The sequence below is a fragment of the Myotis nattereri genome (genome assembly GCF_964212035.1).
Source record: "Myotis nattereri genome assembly, chromosome: 1".
NCBI classification, from domain to species: Eukaryota; Metazoa; Chordata; class Mammalia; order Chiroptera; family Vespertilionidae; genus Myotis; species Myotis nattereri.
This window is the reverse complement of record NC_138075.1, coordinates 113,624,815-113,647,107: the sequence shown is the minus strand read 5'-3', so window position 1 is coordinate 113,647,107 and position 22,293 is coordinate 113,624,815. Positions and strand designations below refer to the sequence as shown.

The window sequence follows — 22,293 nt, the reverse complement described above, 5'->3', positions numbered from 1 at the left end:
TATACCTGTCAATTCTGGCAGCATTACATCTTTTAAAACATTTGCCAATCTGGTGGATCAAGAATATACCATTGTGGTTTGGATTTGCATTTCTTAAATTATAAGCAAGATAGAGCATCTTTTAATTTACTTATGGAATATTTGTACTTGTTTCTCTGTGAATTGCCTACTTATCATTTCTTGCCTTTCTTTTGATGTTGCCTTTTTCTACTTTTGTGTTCATCAAATAGCAAGTTCCTACTACCTGGTGAGCACTGTGCTGGGACTAGAGCTCTAACAGTGAGGAAGCACCACTGCCTTTGCCTTTTAGGAGCTTAGGGTGTCCTGGGAGATAGACATTCATTAGAGCAAGTGAGAGAAGAGACAGGCTTGGGCTGGGGGTGGGAGAAGACTGCTGAGGAGCCGACAGCTAAAGAACAAATACGAGAAAGACAGACACTGTATGATTTCACTTATATGCAGGATCAAATGAACAAAATAAACAAAATAGAAATAGACTTATAGATACACAGGGAAGGAGGGTTGGAGGGCTGGGTGAAAATTGTGAAGGGATTAAACAAAAACAAACAAACAAAAAAACACACCAAAAAAACTCATAGACACAGCCAATAGTATTGTGATTACCAGAGGGAAGGAGGGGAGGGGAGGTAGGAAAGGGTAAAGAGGGGATAAATGGTGATGGAAGGAGACTTGGCGTGGAATGGTGAAGACACGATACTATATATAGATGATGCATTATAGAATTGTGCCCCCGAAACCTGTAATAATTTTATTAACCAATGTCACCCCAGCAAATTCAATTAAAAAAAATAAAGGGAAAAAAGATCAAATGGGACTGGAGGCTCACGGAAATATGTCTGGAGGAAGGCACAGCATTTTGGAGGGAATATGATGTGTCAGATGAGCTAAAAGAAGGCCAGAGCGCAGAGCACAGAGAAGATAGTGATACAAGATATGGCCCTGGCCTCATTAATGATTGGGGTTTTTCCCTAGAGAAAGAGAAAGCTATTGAAGGATTTTGAGCTGTAGATGGTGACCAAATCTGAACTCTGAGAAGATTACTCTTGCTGAAAAGAAGGGAAACAGAACGACTAAGCTGAAGGTTTTTGAGTTAGTGCAGATAAGCTCTGATAGTAGCTTGGCACTTGTTATGGTGATGGACAAGGAGAGAAGCAGATGGGCTCAAGAAATATGGAGGAGGACAAATAAAATTTGATGATGGATGGATAGAGATGACAAGGAAGGGAGGAAGTGTCCAGGATGGTTCCTAGGTTTCTAATTAGATGGTGGTACCATTTACTGAAACAAGAAACACTGGTAGATTTAGGGATAAGTTCAGTCTTAGACAACACATCTGAGTGAAGCTGTCAAGTAGGCAATTAGATACAGAAGTCTGGGAGCAGAGGAAAAGTCTGGATTGGAAACATAAATTTGAAAGTCACTGCATACAGTAATTAAAGCCATGGGCATGGGCACAATGGCCCATGAATCCCTGAAGAATGCTAATACTTAATAGCCCAGTAGAGAAAGATGAGACAGAGAGGAAAAGCAGAAGCCTGAGAGCAGTGGAAAGCAAGCCAAGTGTGGTGTCCCAGAAACCAGTGAGTGTTTCAAATAGGATGGAATGGTCAATAGTGCCAAACGCCACTGAGATGTCTAGTAAGAGGCGGCCTGAAAAGTTCCCGTTGGATTTAGCAACATGACAGCTTTGGTGACATTAATATGAATTGTTTCAGTAGGATAATGGGGGCAAAGGTCAAACAGGAAATGATTGAGGAATGAATGGAAAATGAGGACATGGAAACACTGTATGGCCCACTCACGAGAAGTGTGGTTTTTGATAGAAAACAGCCCAAACCTATTCCTCCTCAGTGTCTATTCTTGACCCTTCTTTGCCACTCAATAAGCTGAATTGATTTTATAATTCAATGTTCCATAGCTGTGGTCTCTCAGTAGCCATAGCAACAAGGGGCAGAGTCTGAAGGGGAGGCTGCTTGGAAAGAATTGGAGGTTCTTTCATCCTTGGAGCAGCCTCCATTACAGAATCACTACTGAACCCAAGGTTAAGAAACAAAGAGCCCTGCCCTAGGCAGTTTGGCTCAGTGGATAGAGTGTTGGCCTGCAGACTGCAGGGTTCCGGGTTCGATTCTGGTCAAGGGCACATGCATGGGTTGCCAGCTCAATCCCTGGTAGAGGGCGTGCAGGAGACAGCCAATCAATGAGTCGCTCTCATTGATATTTCTATCTCTCTCTCCCTCTCCCTTCCTCTCTGAAAGCAATAAAAATATATCTTAAAAAAACAGGAAAAAAAAAAGAAACAAAGAGTCCTTTGTTTTAGAGACACCTACTGAAAAACAAGTAAAAATGGAGTCTGGGGTTTGCAAAGTGAAATAAGATAAGCCATGAATTGATCATTGTTGAAGCTGGGCAGTGGGTACCTGGATGTTTATTATGTTGTTCTCAATTCTTGTGTTTACATATACAATTTCCACAATGCGTTGTAAAACATTACATTTAGGAACTCGGTAAGATGCAAGTTCGAAGAGCCCAGGACCCACTGTTTACATGGCACTTACGAAGGATCTCCTTCAATCTGCCATTGGCTTGTGGACTTCAAGGTGCCACATGTGTAAGGAAACAAGTCTGCTCTAGTGTGCTGTCCTTTCTTCCCTCGTTAACCCTGACTCCTGCTTCTTTCCTCTCCTCCTTTTTTACTTCCCTGGTGAGTGTGGACTTCAAATCACAGTTCCATCACTTATCATCTCCGTGAACTTGAACGAAGTCCCTCTGGTCTGTGAACCAAGTCTCTGAAAGATCGGGTTATGATCTGCTTAGCAATGTTTCGAGGATTAGTTCTGACAGTGTATGTGGAAGTATCTAACGTAGCTCACAGAACTCGGGGGAGTAACAGAAATAAATGAAGCTGGCCTGGCAGGAGACAATCTTGTGACACTGCTTGGCCTTTCTTTAGCTTTGCCACTTTTAGGAGGCATACAAGTAGAAAAATTATGTGAAAAATTCATTCCATAAGAAACATTGCACTGCAAGCATGATCACAAGTGGAATACATAATTCATGTTCATTAATAAATGGGAAATAAACTAAGACTTCACCTAAGTGGTGGGAATTAGGGCAAACCAGAGCATGCAGGCTCCATCAAAAAGGGGCAGTCCTCCATAGCGCTAACCGATTGCTGCCTTGAGGGAATGCGGCCAATGTTAACATGTCTTCTTGTTTTACAAGACAAGCTAATGCTCTAAATTTTTCATGTGAAATCTCCCAATTCTTAAATTTAAGTTAAATTACATTAAAAATTAATAATACAAAGGCACGAAGGCCAAATTAAGCCCATCTGCAGGCCAAAATCAGCTACTGAGCTGCCAGTGTGCACCCTCTCACCTAGATAATGGGATATAATAATTTCCCCTCACCTAACCACGCTTGCCCTTCATTTCTACGGTGGAAGAGATTGAAGTGGGTTGAAGAGGTGATGAAGCCCAAAGGGATGTGATCTAGACGCCTCATCCTGCCTCAAGGCCTAAATCAGTGCCTGGCACAGAGTGGATCCTGATGAAAAACATAATGAATCAATAAGTCAGTAACAGGGGGTAGGGGACCAGCTCAGGTTTTTAGAATGGCATACCCTGGGCTTACCTGAGAAACTGTGTCATTTCTCTCGACAGCCTTGCGAAGTCGTTCTGGCCGCTCCATCATCAACGGGAACTGGGCAATTGACCGGCCTGGAAAATACGAGGGTGGAGGGACAATGTTCACCTACAAGCGTCCAAATGAGATTTCGAGCACTGCTGGAGAGTCCTTTCTGGCTGAAGGTCCCACTAACGAGATCTTGGATGTTTATGTGAGTTTGTATGTTTCTGGGCTGTTCTCTGGATTGTTTATTTTGTTGCTTCTTCTGGCCACACTTAGAACAAAAAGCAACAAACCGTTGCCCGTGCTTAATATGACCATCTGAGCGGAGTCCTTGGAGGTGCCTTTGCATCTTGGCCTTCATCTTCACCATTCACCCTGAATGTGCCCAGCTCCCAGAAACCTTAAACTTTACCAGATGCTTAGAACCCTCAGAGTTTATTGACCCAGTAAAACCAATTTTACTTGTTGAACCAAATCAGAGGCAAAACATATCCTTTATTTCATGAGCATTGGATCTCCTCCAGGCACTTTCCTCCTAATGCTAATTTGGCATGTTTTCTTTTTATGGCAAAAGAAAGCAAATGCCTAAAGCAAGACAAGACCACTCACAGTTCCCAGCCCTCTTCAAATTCTGTTAAAGCAAATGAAGACGGGAGAACTCCAGCGTGCTCCAGGTGACCCAATAAAGCGCAGGGTAGCAATACAGAGGTTTACTAGGCACTCTCTGCTTCACAGGGAACTTAGCTTACTTAACAAGAAAATCAATTATTAAGTTACACAAGTTAAAAATGGTCCTTGTTTTTTAAGAAACACTAGAATCCAGTCTTCTTTAAAACATCAGGAAATAAAAGGTGACAGAAATAAAGCTTGAAATTGGGTTTTATGATAAAAAGAAGGAGCTTTCTTATAGATATGCATTCTCTTACAACCTCCAAAACCAGCACATGATGTGTGCTTTGTTAGGGTTTTATATATATTACTTCTCCAAATTTACATGTTTGTTCCTCTTGGGCCTAGTGGCTCATGGACTGGAAACAGTAAAGAAAGCCTTGTTATAGTTAATTTTCGATATTCTTTTACACTGTCCAGTGGGTTGTTGGACTCTGGGTAGGTTTAGAATGGCATCAGGGATAAAAAGCCAGATTGTTAAAGGACCACCGTGGGTGGTCTAGGATGTGGTGGCCAACAATAATTTTCTAAATGGGGCAAGGTTTGTACTGGCAGAATGCTCACACAGCTCAAGAGGCATGGGAAGACGGAGAGAGGATTTCCGGCCACAAACCAATTGTGGAATTGTGTGAAAGGAGAAGTAGGTGAGGGGATGAGGGGTAAACCGCAGGAACCTGAGGTCATAACACTGTCTCGCAGGGCTCTGTGTGCACCACCATGGTTTCTGAGTGTATGAAGTCCATTGGGTGATTTATAAAAGGGATTGCCTCGTTTCACATGCAGGGAAGACATAAGAGTTAAAGGCATAAATGGACATAATAGACATGTTCAGGAACCAAACTGCTTGAAGCCGAAAAGACTTGAGATCATCTGTGATTCCAACTTCTTCTCCAGATGAAGAAATAAAAAACTGAGATTAAGGGACTTGATCTAGATTAGACAGCTGGTCAACAAGAGAGCCGCTGTATGAAGCAATAAAGACCGAAATACCAGGATGTGGAGTGTCTCCTTACCTGACTCAATTTACTCAGTAAATCCTCGTTCCGCTGGTGAACTGAGCCCATCACCCTGCTGCCCACCAGGAAAGCCATGGGCGTTTGTGCCCCAGAACCAATAGAGAGGGGTTCATTCTGCTGGGCCATGCTGATTTATTTTTTCTTTTGCCCCAGAGAAGTCTCACTGTGACCTCCACAGCCCTATGCAGCTTCCTGCTTGCTGTTCTACTTTTGTCGTCAGTTCCTAAGACAATAGGACCTAGGGACAGTTACTTCCCTTAGACCTGATTTCCTGACCCCATCTCTTTGTGGTCTGGAGCTTTCTATGGATGAGAAGTGGAGGAACCCAAGAGTCAAAGAGGAAGAGGGTGGGGGCAGGCCTTTCCTGAGCCAGCCTCACTGGCCACGTAGAAAGTGTTGAAAGAACCTAAAGGATCCAGCTGGCTCTGCCAGAGGTGGGCCCTTTGCTCGACTCTCTCGCCACCTAGTGTCCAAACAAGTTCTGTGTCGTGTCAACACGTATCTGCCTGGACACTTTGAGAGCACTAAGCAAAATCTAAGCCCTGGTATAGGATGGTTGGGAGCCAACAAAAAGGTTCCAATCATTGCTCCCATCTTCCTATTTGGAATTTATAAAATGTTCACTTTCAGCCTAGTTTTCTTTTAAGTTTTTCCTTCTTCTAAAGCAAATAACAAAAAGCCATCTGGAAATAGCTTTCATAGCTATTTGTTTAATCTGTCACAGGTTCACTAATATTATTAGATGTGAATCAACCCCCTCATTTATAGATCCTGTCACTTATTCCACTGAACCCAAAGTCAGGGGGACATGGATGTGCGTGCCAGCCCAGTGACACTGACTTTTGTGTTGTCAGATGATACACCAGCAGCCTAACCCAGGAGTCCACTATGAGTACGTTATCATGGGGACCAATGCCATCAGCCCACAAGTGCCACCTCACAGGAGACCAGGTAAAATCCCTTGTTTTTCTGCCAAGCACTCAGGTCATTTCTCTTTATTTATTTTTATTTTTAATTTCAGTTCAATCTCATTTCCTTTTTATTAAAGTTCAAGTTACCATTACATGGTTTGGTACTCAGTAAAGGAAGACTTGTCCAAATAAGGTAATATGTTATCATCAGTATTTCCAGCTGATTGTTTACACTCAAGTCGTATCATCAGTAAATCCTTGGGAAGCCCATTGCTAGGGTTTATACTTTGTCAAGGCCCAGTTCCTCTGGAGTAGAGAGTCCCAGTTCATTTAAAGTTGGTCTAAGTTCTTGGATGACATAGGGTAGGTTTTCTTATGCGGTCCTGCTTTGTCCTTAACAACCTCTAGGATGCGAACAGCACTAGCAAAATAACCGTCTGCATGCCCGCAAAGCAGTATCAGTGATTTTGGGTTCTGGAACCAGATCGTAGCCAACAAGCGTGTTCATCCCTTTCTGCAATTCCCAGACATCAATACCTGGCTTGTTGAAGTATGTCACCCAGGGAGCATCGAATTCCTCATCTGTCTCATGTGACCCATGGGAGTATTAGCCAACTGATAGCCCCAGGGACAGGACGGGAGCCGGGCAGGGTGCAGGAGGGCTCAGCGGAGAGGGGCACCCGGCATACCAAGACAGGGGGATGCAGGCTAAGGCTGAAAGTTGGGGCATTTCCTTTTAAAGCCCCTTCCTTCTTCTTCTTGTGCAGCTACCCTCTGTCTCTAACTCAGCACAGAGAAAACCCAGGGACGCATACTTCAGAGTCAGTGGCCCAGAGGTCGCCATTTATCTGAGCCTTTGCTGATTCAAAAACAAGTGAACATCCTGGGTCTTTCTCTCCAGGCCCTCATTTTGAAATGCCTTATACTGGTTTCTTGTTGTTGCCATAATAAATCGCCTCAAGCTTAGTGGCTCAAAACAACAGATTTACTCCTTTACTGTTCTAACAGTCAGAAGGTCAACATGGGTTTGCTGGGCCAAAATCAATATCGTTGCCATGTCCCCTCCGAGGCTGTAGGAGAGAGTGTTTCCTTGCCTCTTTCCAGAGGCCGCTAGCTTTCCTTGGTTCACGGCCCCTTCCTCCATCTTCCAGGCCAGCTGAGTAGCCCTTCACATCTCTTTCTGGCTCTTACCCTTTGCTTCCATCATCACATCTTTCACCAGGGTGGGCTCCCTGACACGCACCCTCCTGCCTCTTTCTTATAAGGACCCTTATTGGGGCCACCCAGATAACCAGGATAAGCTCTCCATCTCAAAATCTCAATCACATCTCCAAAGTCCCCTTTGCCATGTAAGGTGACATATTTCAGGCTCCAGGGATTGGGACACAGACATCTTCTGAGGGCCACTGGTCTGTCTGCCAGTGCCTTTCCTATTGGCCCCCTTTTGCTTCTGTTAACATACGTTGACCTATCAGAAAAGAACACCGAATTCACACCTAGCAACCTGCCTCTTCCCTGGGGCTCTGCTGGTGGACAGGGCAGGCAGCTTTTGCTTAGGAATGGCACACACTCGGGCTCTGCAGATGTTTCTTTACCGAGTGCTCCTGGAGCCCACCACCTGAAGGGAGACTATCTTTTCCATCTTTCAAACAGGAAGGTCTGCAGAAATATTTATGATGATAGTTGCTCACACGCACTGGGTCCTTGCTGTGTGCTGGACACTGCTGATCCCTTCACATAAATTAGTCATCCAGTGTTCACCATAGTGCTCAGAGGAAAGTACTGTTATCAGCCTCATTTTAAAAGTAAGGAACTGAAAGCTTAGAGAGATGAGGTTCTTACCCAGATTCCACAGTGACCTCAGGCCTGTCTGTATGACTAGCCCTGTGCTTGTTATACTGCCGAGGGCAGTGATGGCGAACCTATGACACGCAAATAACCAGGATAATCTCTCCTTCTCAAAATCCCAAATAACCTGGTTATCAGAGGTGACACGCGAACTCATTTTTTTGGTTGATTTTTCCTTGTTAAATGGCACTTAAATATATAAAATAAATATCAAAAATATAAGTCTTTGTTTTACTATGGTTGCAAATATCAAAAAATTTCTATATGTGACACAGCACCAGAGTTAAGTTAGGGTTTTTCAAAATGCTGACACGCCGAGCTCAAAAGGTTCACCATCACTGGCCTAGAGGCTACCTGGCCCAATGCCTGTCCTACAGAGAGAGGGGACAGGTGCGAGGCCTGGCACATCCATCCTTTTCTGGGCTGCCAATCAGATAATAAGGTTACCTGATGCCACTGGCCACTGGGAAACAACAGCCTGGAGTGCGTCAGACACATAGGGTCCAAGTGTTGTTCAAACTCCAGGTTAGCATAGCCAACCCGACAGAATTTTTAAACCATTTCCAGGAGCAATACACAGTCTGAGAACCAAGCCCAGGTGGCAAACTATTAATGCTGGCTTACAAGGGCAACTGGACAGACTACTTGAGATCATATAGGATATTGATCATTGATAACAAGTCTAATGGGTTTCACCTAACACGTAGCATGGAGTTCTGGGATCCGTGGCCTGGGACAGGGCGGGCCCAGAAGGGGTCATTTGTAAAAAGTTGGTGAGGAAGGGCATTCTGGACCAGGTTTCATCCTCCATATCAGCTGAGTCAGGAGGACAGAGCCTGAATCCAACTCTGCCACTTTCCTGCTGTGTATCCTCCGGCAAGTCAGTAACGTCTCTGAACACATTTCCTGTCTGAAAGCAGAGAGGGAAAAACTACACTCAAAAGTTTTGTTTTGAGGGGGGCAGCAGGGAGGGAATTTAATAAATTAGGCATCAATCCTTGTGCCCAGTACATACAAAGTACTCAAAAGTGTTTTTTGCTGATAACATCTTGGACAGTCTCATTTATATCAATATGCCTGGTTTTGACTCTGTTCTTTTAATTTGCATGTCATATTTTAAACCACAAAGTATTGTAAGTAGCCAACTAGATAAAAATGTGCTGGTGAAGAGACAAAGAAAGCCCTATGTTTTAACTTGATTTGACAGTAACTGTAGAATTTGCCTCCTTATTTTGTAATAAAGTAATATGTGCTTGGATAAATGTTGCCAAATTGCTCTCCAAAATTTGCATCTTATTTGCAGACTCTTTTACAGTGTATGTATGAGAACGTGTTTTCAGGAAACTTCAACAAGGAGTGTAGGGATTAAGGGTTTCCAAGGTCTCTAATCTTTATTGTTAGGCTAATAGATTTGTTGTTGTTCTTATTTTCACCTGTAGTTCTTTAATTATGAGTGAAGTTGAGAACTTTTGGCTGCTTGTATTTCTTTTTTAGTAAACTGTCTCTCCCTGGCCCTTGCCTACCTTTCCTACTTGGATGTTCATCTTTTTCTTATTGTTTTTAATAATGTTTTAAACATTAGGGAAATTTGTGTCTGCTTATTTTAAATATATGTGCTATGAATTAGAAATGATCTCATGCTACCTGATTTCAAATGTTGAAGCAGTTTCCTCTTTACGACTCACCCTCCAAACTGAACTTCCTTCTGTGTGGCCCTGGCCTCTCCCAGGGGAGCCCTTCCGTGGCCAGCTGCTCCCGGAGGGGAGGAGTCAGGAGGCGGGAGAAGAGAAGGAACGGACTGAGGAGAAGGAAGGCTTGCACGGTGGGGCACCAGAAATATTCACCTCAGAATCTGCGCAGACCTTCTCAGCCAGGCATCCAGATAGATTTTCTTCCCACTGGCCGGGCAATTTGGTGCTACCAGCACCACAGCCCCCACGACGAAGTCGAGATCACAACTGGAAACAGCTTGGGACCACGGAGTGCTCCACGACCTGTGGGAAAGGTGAGGTGTGGGCTGGCAGGGCCTCTGTGAACCAGGAGACAGGTGTGTGTGTGTATGTGTGTGTGTGTTGGGGTGGCAGTGGGCAGGGGGCAGGGAGGGGCAGGGAGGGGCAGGGACATGAGCCTGCCCTGCAATGGCTCACTAGTGTGAGGTTATGTGGGGGCGACTCCAAGATCACCCTCAGGTTGGACTTACGAGACAGGAATGCTGCTGTGCTCATGGTTACAACTTATTACAATGAAAAATATATAGGTTAGAATTGGCAAAGGGAGACAGAAAGCTAGAGATAATTACACATCGAGGCCAAAACCTTTTTGGCGAGGACCATGACACGATAGAGGTAAGCAGTATGAAAGTTAATTGACACAGGAACCCAAGATCAAAATGTATTTTTACTGAAATAGTCTGCCATTTGGGTATGGTGTGATGCCTGTTGCAGGAACCAGATACACTCAGAACCAGGTGGAAACAAGGGAAAGTTATAAAAAAGATAAAAATGGTTGTCATGTGGTTTTACATCGAGGGTGGCATGTGTAGATTCTCCTCCATTTCATGCCTTTAAAAATTGCCTGGCCCAGCCCGCCCAGGAGGGTGAGATGCGGCCCTCTCTGGAGATGGTCAGACATTGCTGGGTGGACATAAAGGATGAGGACAAAAGCATGTGCCGTTAGCCAGCTCACCCTCATGCTGCTCACACAGCCTGTTCGCCAGATGACGCCACTTACTCATCCAGGAGGCCATTCGGCAGGTCCCGTCTGTTCTGTGCCAGATGTGATGCTGGGACCTGCAGCTAAAGGTTCTGCTTATCTTGCCCCCCTCAACACCACTCCAGTCTTCATGGTTCACGCTGAAATAAAATCTACCACCCTTACTGTTCTCTGGTATCTGGCGGGCACGCTCCTGCTTGCACTTCACCATCTGGCTCGGACATCACCTCCTCTGTGAAGCCTGCCTGATTCTGTAAGGCAGAGGTCGGCACTTCTCCCCTGGACCCCACGGCAATTTGGGACACAGTTCTTTTTGTCCCAGCTCTGCTTGGCTTGGCTGTCTCCATGAGTGTACACTTTGCAACCTCTACAGCTGGTATCATACCAAGCACACAGTAGGTGCTCCTCAAGTGCTTCTTGAACGAATGGCTCTATATCTATATATCAGCTATTAGAAAAGATATAAGGGTAGCATTTACATCTTCATTGCATCCTGGATATACAAATCTGTTATTGCCTTTGCCCATGTTCTATCAGTAACATAAAGAATGTGGATTTATGTATTCAAAGCTGAAGAAGCTCTTTCTCTAGATTTCCATATTATCATTATTATTATTTTTAATATATTTTATTGATTTTTTTACAGAGAGGAAGGGGGAGAGAGAGTTAGAAACATCGATGAGAGAGGAACACCAATCAGCTGCCTCCTGCACACCCCCTGCTGGGGATGTACCTGCAACCAAGGTACATGCCCTTGACTGGAATTGAACCTGGGACCCTTCAGTCCGCAGGCTGACACTCTATCCACTGAGCCAAACCAGTTAGGGCTCCATATTATTTTTATTCATGCTCTGAGATAGTCTTTCTCCTTTGCATTGTGGGGACACACACACTTCACCTACGCACTCAGTGCCTAACATGACTTGCTCACTCATCCTCTTTATCCTGGTAAACTGCACTGATTCTCAGGCCAAAGAGCTGCTGAAGAAGTGCCTTGGAAATATAAGAAAAAGAGAGATGTCTTATTCCTCTAACACTCCCTTCTTGCCTCCCCCTGGCCCCCTTTTTTCTCCCATGTGACAAATGGCAGTAGCCCATGGGTGGCCCTCCTTTGCTCCCTTGAAGGTTTGCTCCCAGACATCAAAAGCCTCAGTCAAAGGTGAAGGGCAGGTGAGGCCCTGTGAATGCACCAAACACTTAGCTCATCTCACGGACGTCAGCGGTGGTGGTAAGAGTGTCGTGACAAGAAAGTCTGAGCCTGCCAGTGCTGTCCGGCTCTTTTCTGGGCAACCCAAGCCCATTCCCCTTGTGACCTCATCATTTGTCCCCACACTGACCCTCTCCCAAGCTCTTCTCCAGCACATTTCTATGCCATCACGTTAAAATTTCTCTTTCTGTAAATGTCAGCATCATGACATCATCATCGCAGAAGGGGCCCTGTCACAGGCATTCAGGTGTGGCCTGTACTCCGTCCAGTCGTTGCTAAGACCTCTATCTGGTCAAACTCTTGGCCTGATTGGTTGGTACGTGGAGTTCCACACTGGACTTATTTTCTTCTTGCTCCTTATTTTGTCCATCTCTCCATAATGCCTTACTGACCTCTGCCTGTGGTACAGTGCCCTGTCCAACTTAATGTACTTCTGTTTTGATCAATACATCCAACATATAACCCAACCAAACTGATCCCAGGTTCTTCCTGATGCCTGAAGCCCAGTCAGCACCTGACCTCACTACCCTGTTCCTGCTGAATGGAATGCTGGAACAGTGAAGAGATGACCAGGTTTCTCCCTTTCTGCAGAGATCAAAATTGACCCAAAGAAAGAAACCATCGTGGTCACTGGAGTCAAGAATTATAGATCTGGTATTTTCTCAACATCAGAGAAACAGGGAGAGCCTCCAACTTTATTTCCTCAGCTAAACGTTGGAGCTGGACCATGCACAAGTGTACTGTAAAGGTGGTGAGAGGGTGAGGGAGGGCAGGCAGAGGCCATGGGCAAACAGCCCAAGCAGGACACCTCTTTGCAAGACACAGAGCATTCCTATGGTAGTCCATATCCTTTTCCCTAGAAATACTAAATCTCCCTCTCACTTGAATGCCAAGTGGTTGGGGTAGTTGCTATTTCCAACCCACAAACTTGTAAGTAGAAAAGTAAAATTCAGAGGAGAAACCAAGATGGCGGCATAGGTAAACACTGGAGATTGCTGCCTTGCACAACCACTTCGAAAATACAACTAAAAGACGGAATGGACATCACCCAGAAACACAAGAAGGCTCGCTGAGGGGAAATTCTACAACTAGAAGGAAAGAGAAAGGCATACCGAGACTCAGAGGAGGCGCAGTGTGGAAAATACAAAGGTGCGGAGGTGCGCGCGGAGCGGGCTGGTGGCTGAGGGCGAGGTTGTCTATTTCAATCGGGAGGGAGTCTCAGGCTCTGAGCTCCAGTTCCGGGTGAGTCTCTGGGGACCCAGACTCAAACGGGAGAAGCGGGACTGTCTGGCATCGGTCGGAACTCGAGGGCAGCTTTCTCTCTGAGGTTTGCAGCAGTTGCTGGGACTCTGAGAGGCAGAGCCTCTGGGGATGGGACTGAGAGCAGCCATAACTGCTCGCCCCACCCACCCTGTTGATCCCCTGGGACCCGACCTGCCCAAACCTTGCACAGAGGCATTTGCGGGATAGCCTTAGGCAAAAGCTAGATTAGCTCCTCCCTAGAGGACAGAAGTTCTCCCACTGCAGACACAGCTGATTCTCATAGCCAGTTAGCCTGGAGGTCAAATCCCCCCCAGTGTTACCTACAACAATCAAGGCTTAACTACAACAAGACTGTGCACAAAGACCACAAGGGGGTGCACCAAGAAAGCATAAAAAATGCAGAGACAAAGAAACAGGACAGAAATGACAGAAATGGAGGATACAGAGCTCAAAACCACACTTTTAAGGTCTCTCAAGAAAAGAACTGTCTAGAAGCCGCTGATAAATTTAGTAAGGCCCTCGAAAAGACTGGTGAGACCGCTGATAAATTTAGTACGGCCCTCGAAAAGACTGGTGAGACCGCCGATAAATATAGTGAGATCCTCAAGAAATCTAATGAGACCCTCGATGTTGTGATAAAGAACCAACTAGAAATTAAGCATACACTGACTGAAATAAAGATTATACAGACTCCCAACAGCAGACCAGAGGAGCGCAAGAGTCAAGGCAAAGATTTGAAATGTGAAGAAGCAAAAAACACCCAACCAGAAAAGCAAAATGAAAAAAGAATCCAAAAATATGAAGTTAGTGTAAGGAGCCTCTGGGACAACTTCAAGTGTACCAACATCCGAATTATGGGGGTTCCAAAAGAAGAGAGAGAGCAAGATATTGAAAACCTATTTGAAGAAATAATGATAGAAAACTTCCCCTACCTGGTGAAAGAAATAGACTTACAAGTCCAGGAAGCACAGAGAACCCCAAACAAAAGAAATCCAAAGAGGACCACACCAAGACACATCATAATTAAAATGCCCAGGGCAAAAGACAAAGAGAGAATATTAAAAGCAGCAAGAGAAAAACAGTTACCTACAAGGGAGTACCCATACAACTGTCAGCTGATTTCTCAACAGAAACTTTGCAGGCCAGAAGGGAGTGGCAAGAAATATTCAAAGTGATGAATGCCAAGAACCTACAACCAAGATTACTTTATCCAGCAAAGCTAACATTCAGAATTGAAGGTCAGATAAAGAGCTTCACAGATAAGGAAAAGCTAAAGGAGTTCATCACCACCAAACCAGTATTATATGAAATGCTGAAAGGTATCCTTTAAGAAGAGGAAGAAGAAGAAAAAGGTAAAGATACAAATTATGAACAACAAATACGCATCTATCAACAAGTGAATCTAAGAATCAAGTGAATAAATAATCTGATGAACAGAATGAACTGTTGATTATAATAGAATCAGGGACATAGAAAGGGAATGGACTGACTATTCTTGGTGGGGAAAGGGGTGTGGGAGATGTGGGAAGAGACTGGACAAAAATCGTGCACCTATGGATGAGGACAGTGGGTGGGGAATGAGGGTGGAGGGTGGGGTGGGAACTGGGAGGAGGGGAGTTATGGGGGGAAAAAAGAGGAACAAATGTAATAATCTGAACAATAAAGATTTAATTTTTTAAAAAAAAGAAAAAGAAAAAAAAAGAAAAGTAAACTTCAAGTGGTCTGAAGGAAAAGGGATAGGCTAAAAAATAAGACTTTTACTTAATCCCTTAATAGCTGAGTCCCAATGGACACCCCTAAAGCCATGCACTGAATCTATGCACCTTTTAACTGAGAACAACGTGCTTAATGTTTGTTCACTTTAATTGAAGATCCTTCTTAAATGGAAGCAGATATACCGCTGGACCAAACTTAGTTCTGCAAAAGTTTTTGCTTCCTATTAATTTTACAATCACTACTGCTTTTTGCTCAGCTAATAACGATGCTTAATTGGAATGTTATTATAAATAATGGTCTCAAGTTATAGCCACATCGTAAATTTTTACTGCCAGAGTACTTTAAGCAAGTGTGTGTTTCAGATTCAAAACTGTCTTACAAACTGTCCAGTTTTTTACAAAACTACCCTCTGGCTCAATGTCACACAAGACCAGCTTAAAGAGGCAGTGAACCACTGCTCATGGCTGACGAAATATTGAGACACATATTAAAAATTATTCCTCTAACTACAATTAAAATTGTAGCAAGCTGGCAGTTCAGAAACTGTACATGCCTGGCCACTCGCAGCAGAGCCGAGACCGAGCTACAGAATAAGGCTGGTGCTCTGGGGGCAGGAACTGCGCGGTGGCCTCACCTGGGGGGTGGTCAGCTCTTTGTGAGACGCCTCCTACCCTCCCAGCAGTTGGGGTGCAGGTTCAGCTGGTCACATTTCTCACTTTGTAAACTTTCCTCTTGATACTTCAGTGCTGCCACCAGGGGGTAGCAAGGAGAGGAAGGCAGAATTGCGCATTGGCAGGTTTTTAGTTGTTTTGAGAGCTAGAAATTCCACTTAAATTCTTTTTTCCCAAAAATAGATTTATAAATTTTAAGACAATGAAACTAGGCTGTGTAGATGTGTGTTTTTAATACAAAAATCTGAGGCAGTTAGTATGAATTTTTAAGCAAAGTAGTAAAAATAAATATTAGACCACTAACAAATATTCATTCAACAAACTTCCATTGAACACCTACTACTCTGCTGGGTCCTGGGGATACAGAGATGCCCAGAACTAGTGCTGTCCCTCAGAAGCTCACTGTCTCATGGGAGCAGACATATACTCTTAAGTAACTAAAACACCACTGGACCAGGACATTAGAGTAAGGTGTCAAATGCTTTACATAGGGGAAGCCAGCTGTGCTTGTAGACTTTCTTGAATCTTCTTATTTCTCTGCTCCAGCCTAACTATCTCTTAAACATATCTGGTGCTTGCAGGCCAGTTTGTCGGGCATTTTTGTTCTAGCTCAGCGACTTGGATAGCTCCCTCCCTTCAAGACCCAGGTGCAAACAGGTTCTCACCGAACCCTTTCTCTGGAATGCAGCTGGAGCCCACTCGGGCCCTTTCGCTTTGATGTCTCCAGAAAACCTTCAAGAAGTTATTGTTTGTGCTTATTTTATAATCTCTCCCCGGCACAGTGATATAAAAAACTATTATGGAAATTGGTTTATATCTGCCTTTGAGCGTTTCAAACCATGTTCACCAATAGACTGTAAGCTCTTTGAGGGCAAGAACGATTCCTACTCTCCTCTGCACCCACAATGCTGAGCAGAGCCCTTGCGTGGGAATGTGCGCGTGGATTGTTCTGTTTCTGTGGCCTCTCCATCAGCACTTGGGTCTTTGTGCATCTCCACCACAGACCAGCACGCAGGTGTGCGGACTGCCCTTCAGACGTTGTCCTTGTCCTTCTAGGATCGCAGTATCCCATTTTTCGCTGTGTGCACAGAAACACTCATGAAGAGGTTCCCGAGAGCTACTGTGACTCCAGCACGAAGCCGACCCCCGAGGAGGAGCCCTGCAGCATCTTCCCTTGCCCGGCCTTGTAAGACGCCCTCTCTGCTTCCATCCCCATTATCACGCCACTTCTGGTTGCTTGTGCGTAGGACCTTGGTAGCAGATATAATCTCATTTTTAAATCAGTCTACATCTGATTTAGAAACATGAGACTTGATCTTTGCATAAGATGCAGTCTGTTTAGCAAGAGCACCTGTCTTTCAGGATCGACACAGGAGCCTGTAGCCTTTAGCAGGTCAGCACACGCCCAGGAGCCCACCATTTTGGGAATTAGAGCAATTAGGGTTTCGCCTGACAAGGGAAACAGAGAGAAACAAAGAACTACAATCCAGTGTAGTCAGTGCCGGAGGAGAGCTGTGTGCAGAGAGAATAATGAACGGCACACCACATCTGCCTGGAGAGACCAGAAAGAGCCCCTCAGAGAGGCCTTGGACTGGTTCCTGAATGACACATGGGACACTTTCAGGAGAACATGGGGAAAGGGCCCAAAAGGTGTCGAAACTTAATTCTCAAAGTAATAAAAACATATTCTCATCTGAACACCTGATGAGCAGGGTGGCACAAGGAGGAAATATGAGACTGATGCATAAATAGTTCATGAAAAATAAAGAATGCTGGGCTCAGATTTCTAAGTTAGTTCCAAAATGGGTTAATGTCCTACAGGGTAATGAAACTAGCTTTGGGGTTTGTTTATGTGGGGTTTTCTACCAGATAACTTTGTACCTTCTCCGTTTTCTTACGTTGTATATACTCACTGGCAAATAGCATGTGGGACAAACCTCATTTCTCTGCAGAGTCGGTGGCCCGTAGGTAGACTGGTAAGCAATGCCCTGGGAGCCGGGTCACCCACGAGGATTCTGATGGTTCTGTGTAAGTCAGCTCAGCTCCTGCCTCTTCCTGTTGACTGAAGTGATCTGTCCCTGCCCCTCTCTCCTTCCTGAGCCAGCTGGGACATCGGGGAGTGGTCTGAGTGCAGCAAAACCTGCGGCCTGGGCATGCAGCATCGCCAGGTTCTGTGCCGCCAGGTGTACGCCAACCGAAGCCTGACGGTGCAGCCCTACCGCTGCCAGCACCTGGAGAAGCCCGAGACCACCAGCACCTGCCAGCTCAAGATCTGCAGTGAGTGGCAGATCCGGACGGACTGGACCTCGGTACGTGGAGGGGGGCCCTGCTCTGGCGCACCCCCTCCAAGGCCCACACTTCCCTCCTGCCTCCCCCTCCAAGACCTGACTTGGAAGGACCCCGAGTCCCCCAGGAGAGAACCTGTCTGCGGGCTCTGGGCAGCCACCTTTATAAACCGTAGCATGTGCCATAGCTCGATAGAGTTAAAGCCAGCGTGTCACCACAGCCGACTGGACTGGAGAGCCCAGGAGAGCCCAGGGGAGCCATGTGCAAAAGCTCGTCATGGTGGAGGGAAGGTTGGCAAATTCTGGTAGAGTCCTCTCCTCCCCATCTTCTCTCCCATTCTCGAGATGACGGAACAGAGGCTCAGATGGACAGAGTAGGCAAGATATCAAAGAAGGCCTTAGCGAAAGGGCCTGTGAAATGATCAGGGCTGGGATTCTCCTGAGGTAGCATTGCATGCGGGGGACCTAGCAACTCGGGGAGTCTCCCCAGCCCTCTGTTTAGGGGGCAGGTGACAAGAGGGCGCCAGAGCTGATGCTGCCCGCCCGCCCGCTGACAGCTTGCTGTGTTGCAGTGCTCCGTGCCCTGTGGAGTGGGGCAGAGGACCCGGGACGTGAAGTGTGTGAGCAACATCGGGGACGTGGTTGACGACGAGGAATGCAACATGAAGCTCCGGCCCAATGACGTTGAGAACTGCGACATGGGGCCCTGTGCGAGGAGCTGGTTCCTCACCGAGTGGGGTGAGAGGGTGAGTGTGGTGCGGAGTGGGGTTTCTGGAGGGGGGAGGGGGGCCGTGGAGGCTGCTGGGCTAAGGGTGGGAGCGGGTGTCACAAGGTGCCCCCCCAAACCATACAAAGATGAATTACTAGCCCAGAATCCCAAGGGGAATTTCTGACTCTGGGGGAAAGGCCCATAAATGAACTACTGCAGGCTTTCTATCCTATGAATCTCCACGGTGCTTCCAAGTATCGGTGCCTCTGGATCGCTGGGCGCCTTGTTACACAGAACCTGGTCTGCAGGGGCGGGCTGGCCCGGATCCTGCATTTCTAAGGCGCCCCCGATGGTGCCAAGGCTGCAGGTCTTAGGAGGTACTCCCGACCTCCCAAGCCTTCCCCCAGTGTCATGTGAGCCACAGACAGTGCAGTATGTCCAGCTGGGAGGGGTAAGGGGCACATCAGAGGATGGGGGCCACCCACCCTGTTGGTTGACTCCAGCTGGTCAGCGTCCCCTCTGACTGGTCAGTGCTCACGATGGGCCAGTTGCTGAGTATTCTGGACATCACCCTGCAGGTGTTCCATGGGTTTCCTGCACAGCCTCCCTCTCAGCACAATAAAACAATCACGCCGGGGGGCGCTGCTCGGAAGGAAAGGAAGAACAACCCTGTAAATGCAGCCTTCTCTCCGCATTCAGAGAGCCCCCCAGAGATTCCCATCAGGTGGTTTATCCCCTCATGGTTCCCCGACACCTCGCGGCAAACAGCCCCTGCCCCCTCGCCCCAAGACAGTCCCCCGGGAGAGGGTCTTTAGGGAAAGCACTGAGCCCTTAGGTGAGCAGCTCACTGTGCCTCCGGCCCAGCCCTGGGCTCTAGCACCAAATTAGCCATCAGAAAGGCGCCAACCAAAGCCCCCGCCTGCTTCCCCTCCCAGCAAGCACATGGCTCCTGGCCTTGGGGAAGCAGTGCTCAGGGCTGTCAGGGGTCACTTTGAGCACCTCCCTTGCAGCATAAGGAGCCCTTGGCAGCGTCCCTGACAGAAGTCTGATCCCTTTGTCAGAAACTCCCTGTGTGTTGAACCAATGACATCTGCTTCTTGTACAACCCAGTGTCAGGTTTCCTTCCACATTGAACCCAAGTGTTTCTTGCCGCTCCCGGCATGCCCTGTCAGAAGTGCGTGCGTGCCCTGTCCTTACAGTGCAGACCACAGGTGCTGGGGAGCCCCTCCCACTCCTTCTCCAGGCTAAACATTCCAACTTCCTCCAACTGATTTTGTCTTTCCAGATTTCTAGCCAGAATTTGTTTGTACTCACAATAAACCTGCCCAATTTAGTGTATAAGCAAATTAATGAAAACAATGCTACTGGGACTTCTTTTTATATTGGAAAAATGTTTTTGAAAATAGTTCATTTTTCTGCTCATACAGTAATATAAACTATTATAAAGAATATGAAAAGAATCTCAAAGTGTACCTATAATCTCTTCAATCTAACAATTTAAGATTTTTAAGCTATACTGACAAGCTTTTTTCAACTCATACATACTTTGCATACATAGTATTTTGTATTCATATATATATTTTAAAGATATGATAATAATATATGTATAATTTGTTAACCTGATTTTTTTCACTTTTGTATTGTAAACATCTTAATGGGATTAAAAACCTTAAAAGCATGTTTTTTAATTAGAATAAGATATTATATGGTTATTATAATTAAACTAATAATGCCCTATTTCTAAATGATTGAGGATATTTTTTGCTAATTTTTTTTACTATTGTTAATAATATTTCTGTAAATATTCTTTTTTTATTGATTTCAGAAAGGAAGGGAGAGTGAGAGAGAAAGAAACATTAATGATTAGAGAATCATTGATTGGTTGCCTCCCGCACGCCCCACACTGGAAATCAAGCATGTAACCCGGGCATGTGCCCTGACCGGGAATGGAACCGTGACCTTCTGGTTCATAGGTCAACGCTCAACCACTGAGCTCAGTAAATATTCTTATGTATAAATCTTTATATGCACTTTTCTTTGTTTTCCTAAAATAATGTTTAGGAAGTAGAATTATTTGACCAAATGCTGTGAACTCCTTTAGAACTCTTGACATATTTTGGCAAATGTCTCTCCAGAGGATTATTTCAATTTAGACTCTCCCAAGCAGCAACTGAGATCGCTTTTATAATTCTTTTATTTCACTTATTCTTTACCATTTTTAATTCCATCTCTCCACATTTGCCACGCTCTGAAAAAAGCATTGGACTCAGAATGACCTGTGTACAAAGAAAAAAGCAACTATGTGGAGGAAAATTGCAATGTTTCATTTCTCTGTGTGTCTCCCATATTTCCTTAGAACAGTAAAACTCTACAAGTAAATTTACACACTAGCTATTTTCCCTCCAATAAAGACTCTCTGCTTTGTATTTTAACTAAGTACTTGTTGGATCTCACCCTTGTCTTAGAATTCCAAATAGAGCAAAGAATGAGCACTTTATTCTTCCATTTAGAGAACTTCTTTGGAAAAGACGTGTTAAGCCATGTAAGTGTCCTATGTATCATATAAGTAAGTTTGCTTTATCGACCCCCAAAATAGATCATTGTTCCTGATTATTTTGAGTAGATGAGCGGGAAGGGGTGCTATTGTGTTTAAGGAAGGTGAATTGCTGTTGGCACCCTTTCCTCAGGAATTATTTCTTATGAGACCCTGAGCAGCTGCTGACTCCTTGCCTCTCCGTTTCCTCCTCTGTCACATTGCTGAGTGAGCATGAAGGGAATCACCTTTGAAACTATGACCTCGATGAGACTGGCATGCCAGGAGGGTTTCCTGTGGGCTGTGTTCTTCTTCCTGTCAACATGAAGCCTCCATCAAAACCCAAACTGATGGGGTTCTGAGAGCCTGGGGTTAGTGAACACATGGAGATGCCGGGGGAGTGATGAACTTGGAGAGGGCGTGGAGGCTCGGCACCCCTTCCCACATGCCTTTTCCTGTGCTTCTCTTCCATCTGGCTGGTCCTGGGTTACATCTTTGTATAATAAACTGGCAAAATGTTTCTCTGAGTTCTGTGAGCTGCTGTAGCAAAGCAATCGAACTGAGAAGAAGAGCCTTAGGACCCTTGGATTTTTAGCCAGTTGGTCAGAAGTACAGGTAAGAAACTGGACTTGGGGTTGGCTGCTGAAGTTGGGGGTGGGGCAGTCACCTGTGGAGTCTAATGCCATCTCCAGGTCGTGTCAGAATGGAGTTGAATGGCAGGACACCCAGCTGGTGTCAGAAAATGGCTTGATGGTGTGGGGACCCCGCACACACATTGAAATTGGCACCAGAATACCAAAAGTAGCCTGTTGTCCGATTTAAAATTAATTGGTCTCTGCCTAAATAAATCGAGGTTGTAAACTCAGTCTGAACCTTCTCTTAAACGTCTAGGGCCGTGGTCGGCAAACTGCGGCTCACGAGCCACATGCGGCTCTTTGGCCCCTTGAGTGTGGCTCTTCCTAAGCCTTAGGAGTACCCTAATTAATTTAATAACAGTGTACCTACCTATATAGTTTAAGTTTAAAAAATTTGGCTCTCGAAAGAAATTTCAATCGTTGTACTGTTGATATTTGGCTCTGTTGACTAATGAGTTTGCCGACCA

General features: G+C 45.5%; 1 protein-coding gene across 1 annotated transcript in view; it reads left to right on the top strand.

The window, feature by feature from the left end:
• The window catches only part of THSD4 (thrombospondin type 1 domain containing 4), a gene marked incomplete at its 5' end in the record, with an annotated part of 579,672 nt that overhangs the window by 530,100 nt on the left and 27,279 nt on the right, over nt 1–22,293 (top strand). The window contains 6 exons of the mRNA XM_081084939.1: nt 3,684–3,859; nt 6,191–6,287; nt 9,825–10,100; nt 16,721–16,850; nt 17,769–17,973; nt 18,522–18,695. Of these exons, the coding sequence (XP_080941065.1) occupies nt 3,684–3,859; nt 6,191–6,287; nt 9,825–10,100; nt 16,721–16,850; nt 17,769–17,973; nt 18,522–18,695 (1,058 nt within the window). The remainder of the gene's footprint in view (nt 1–3,683; nt 3,860–6,190; nt 6,288–9,824; nt 10,101–16,720; nt 16,851–17,768; nt 17,974–18,521; nt 18,696–22,293) is intronic.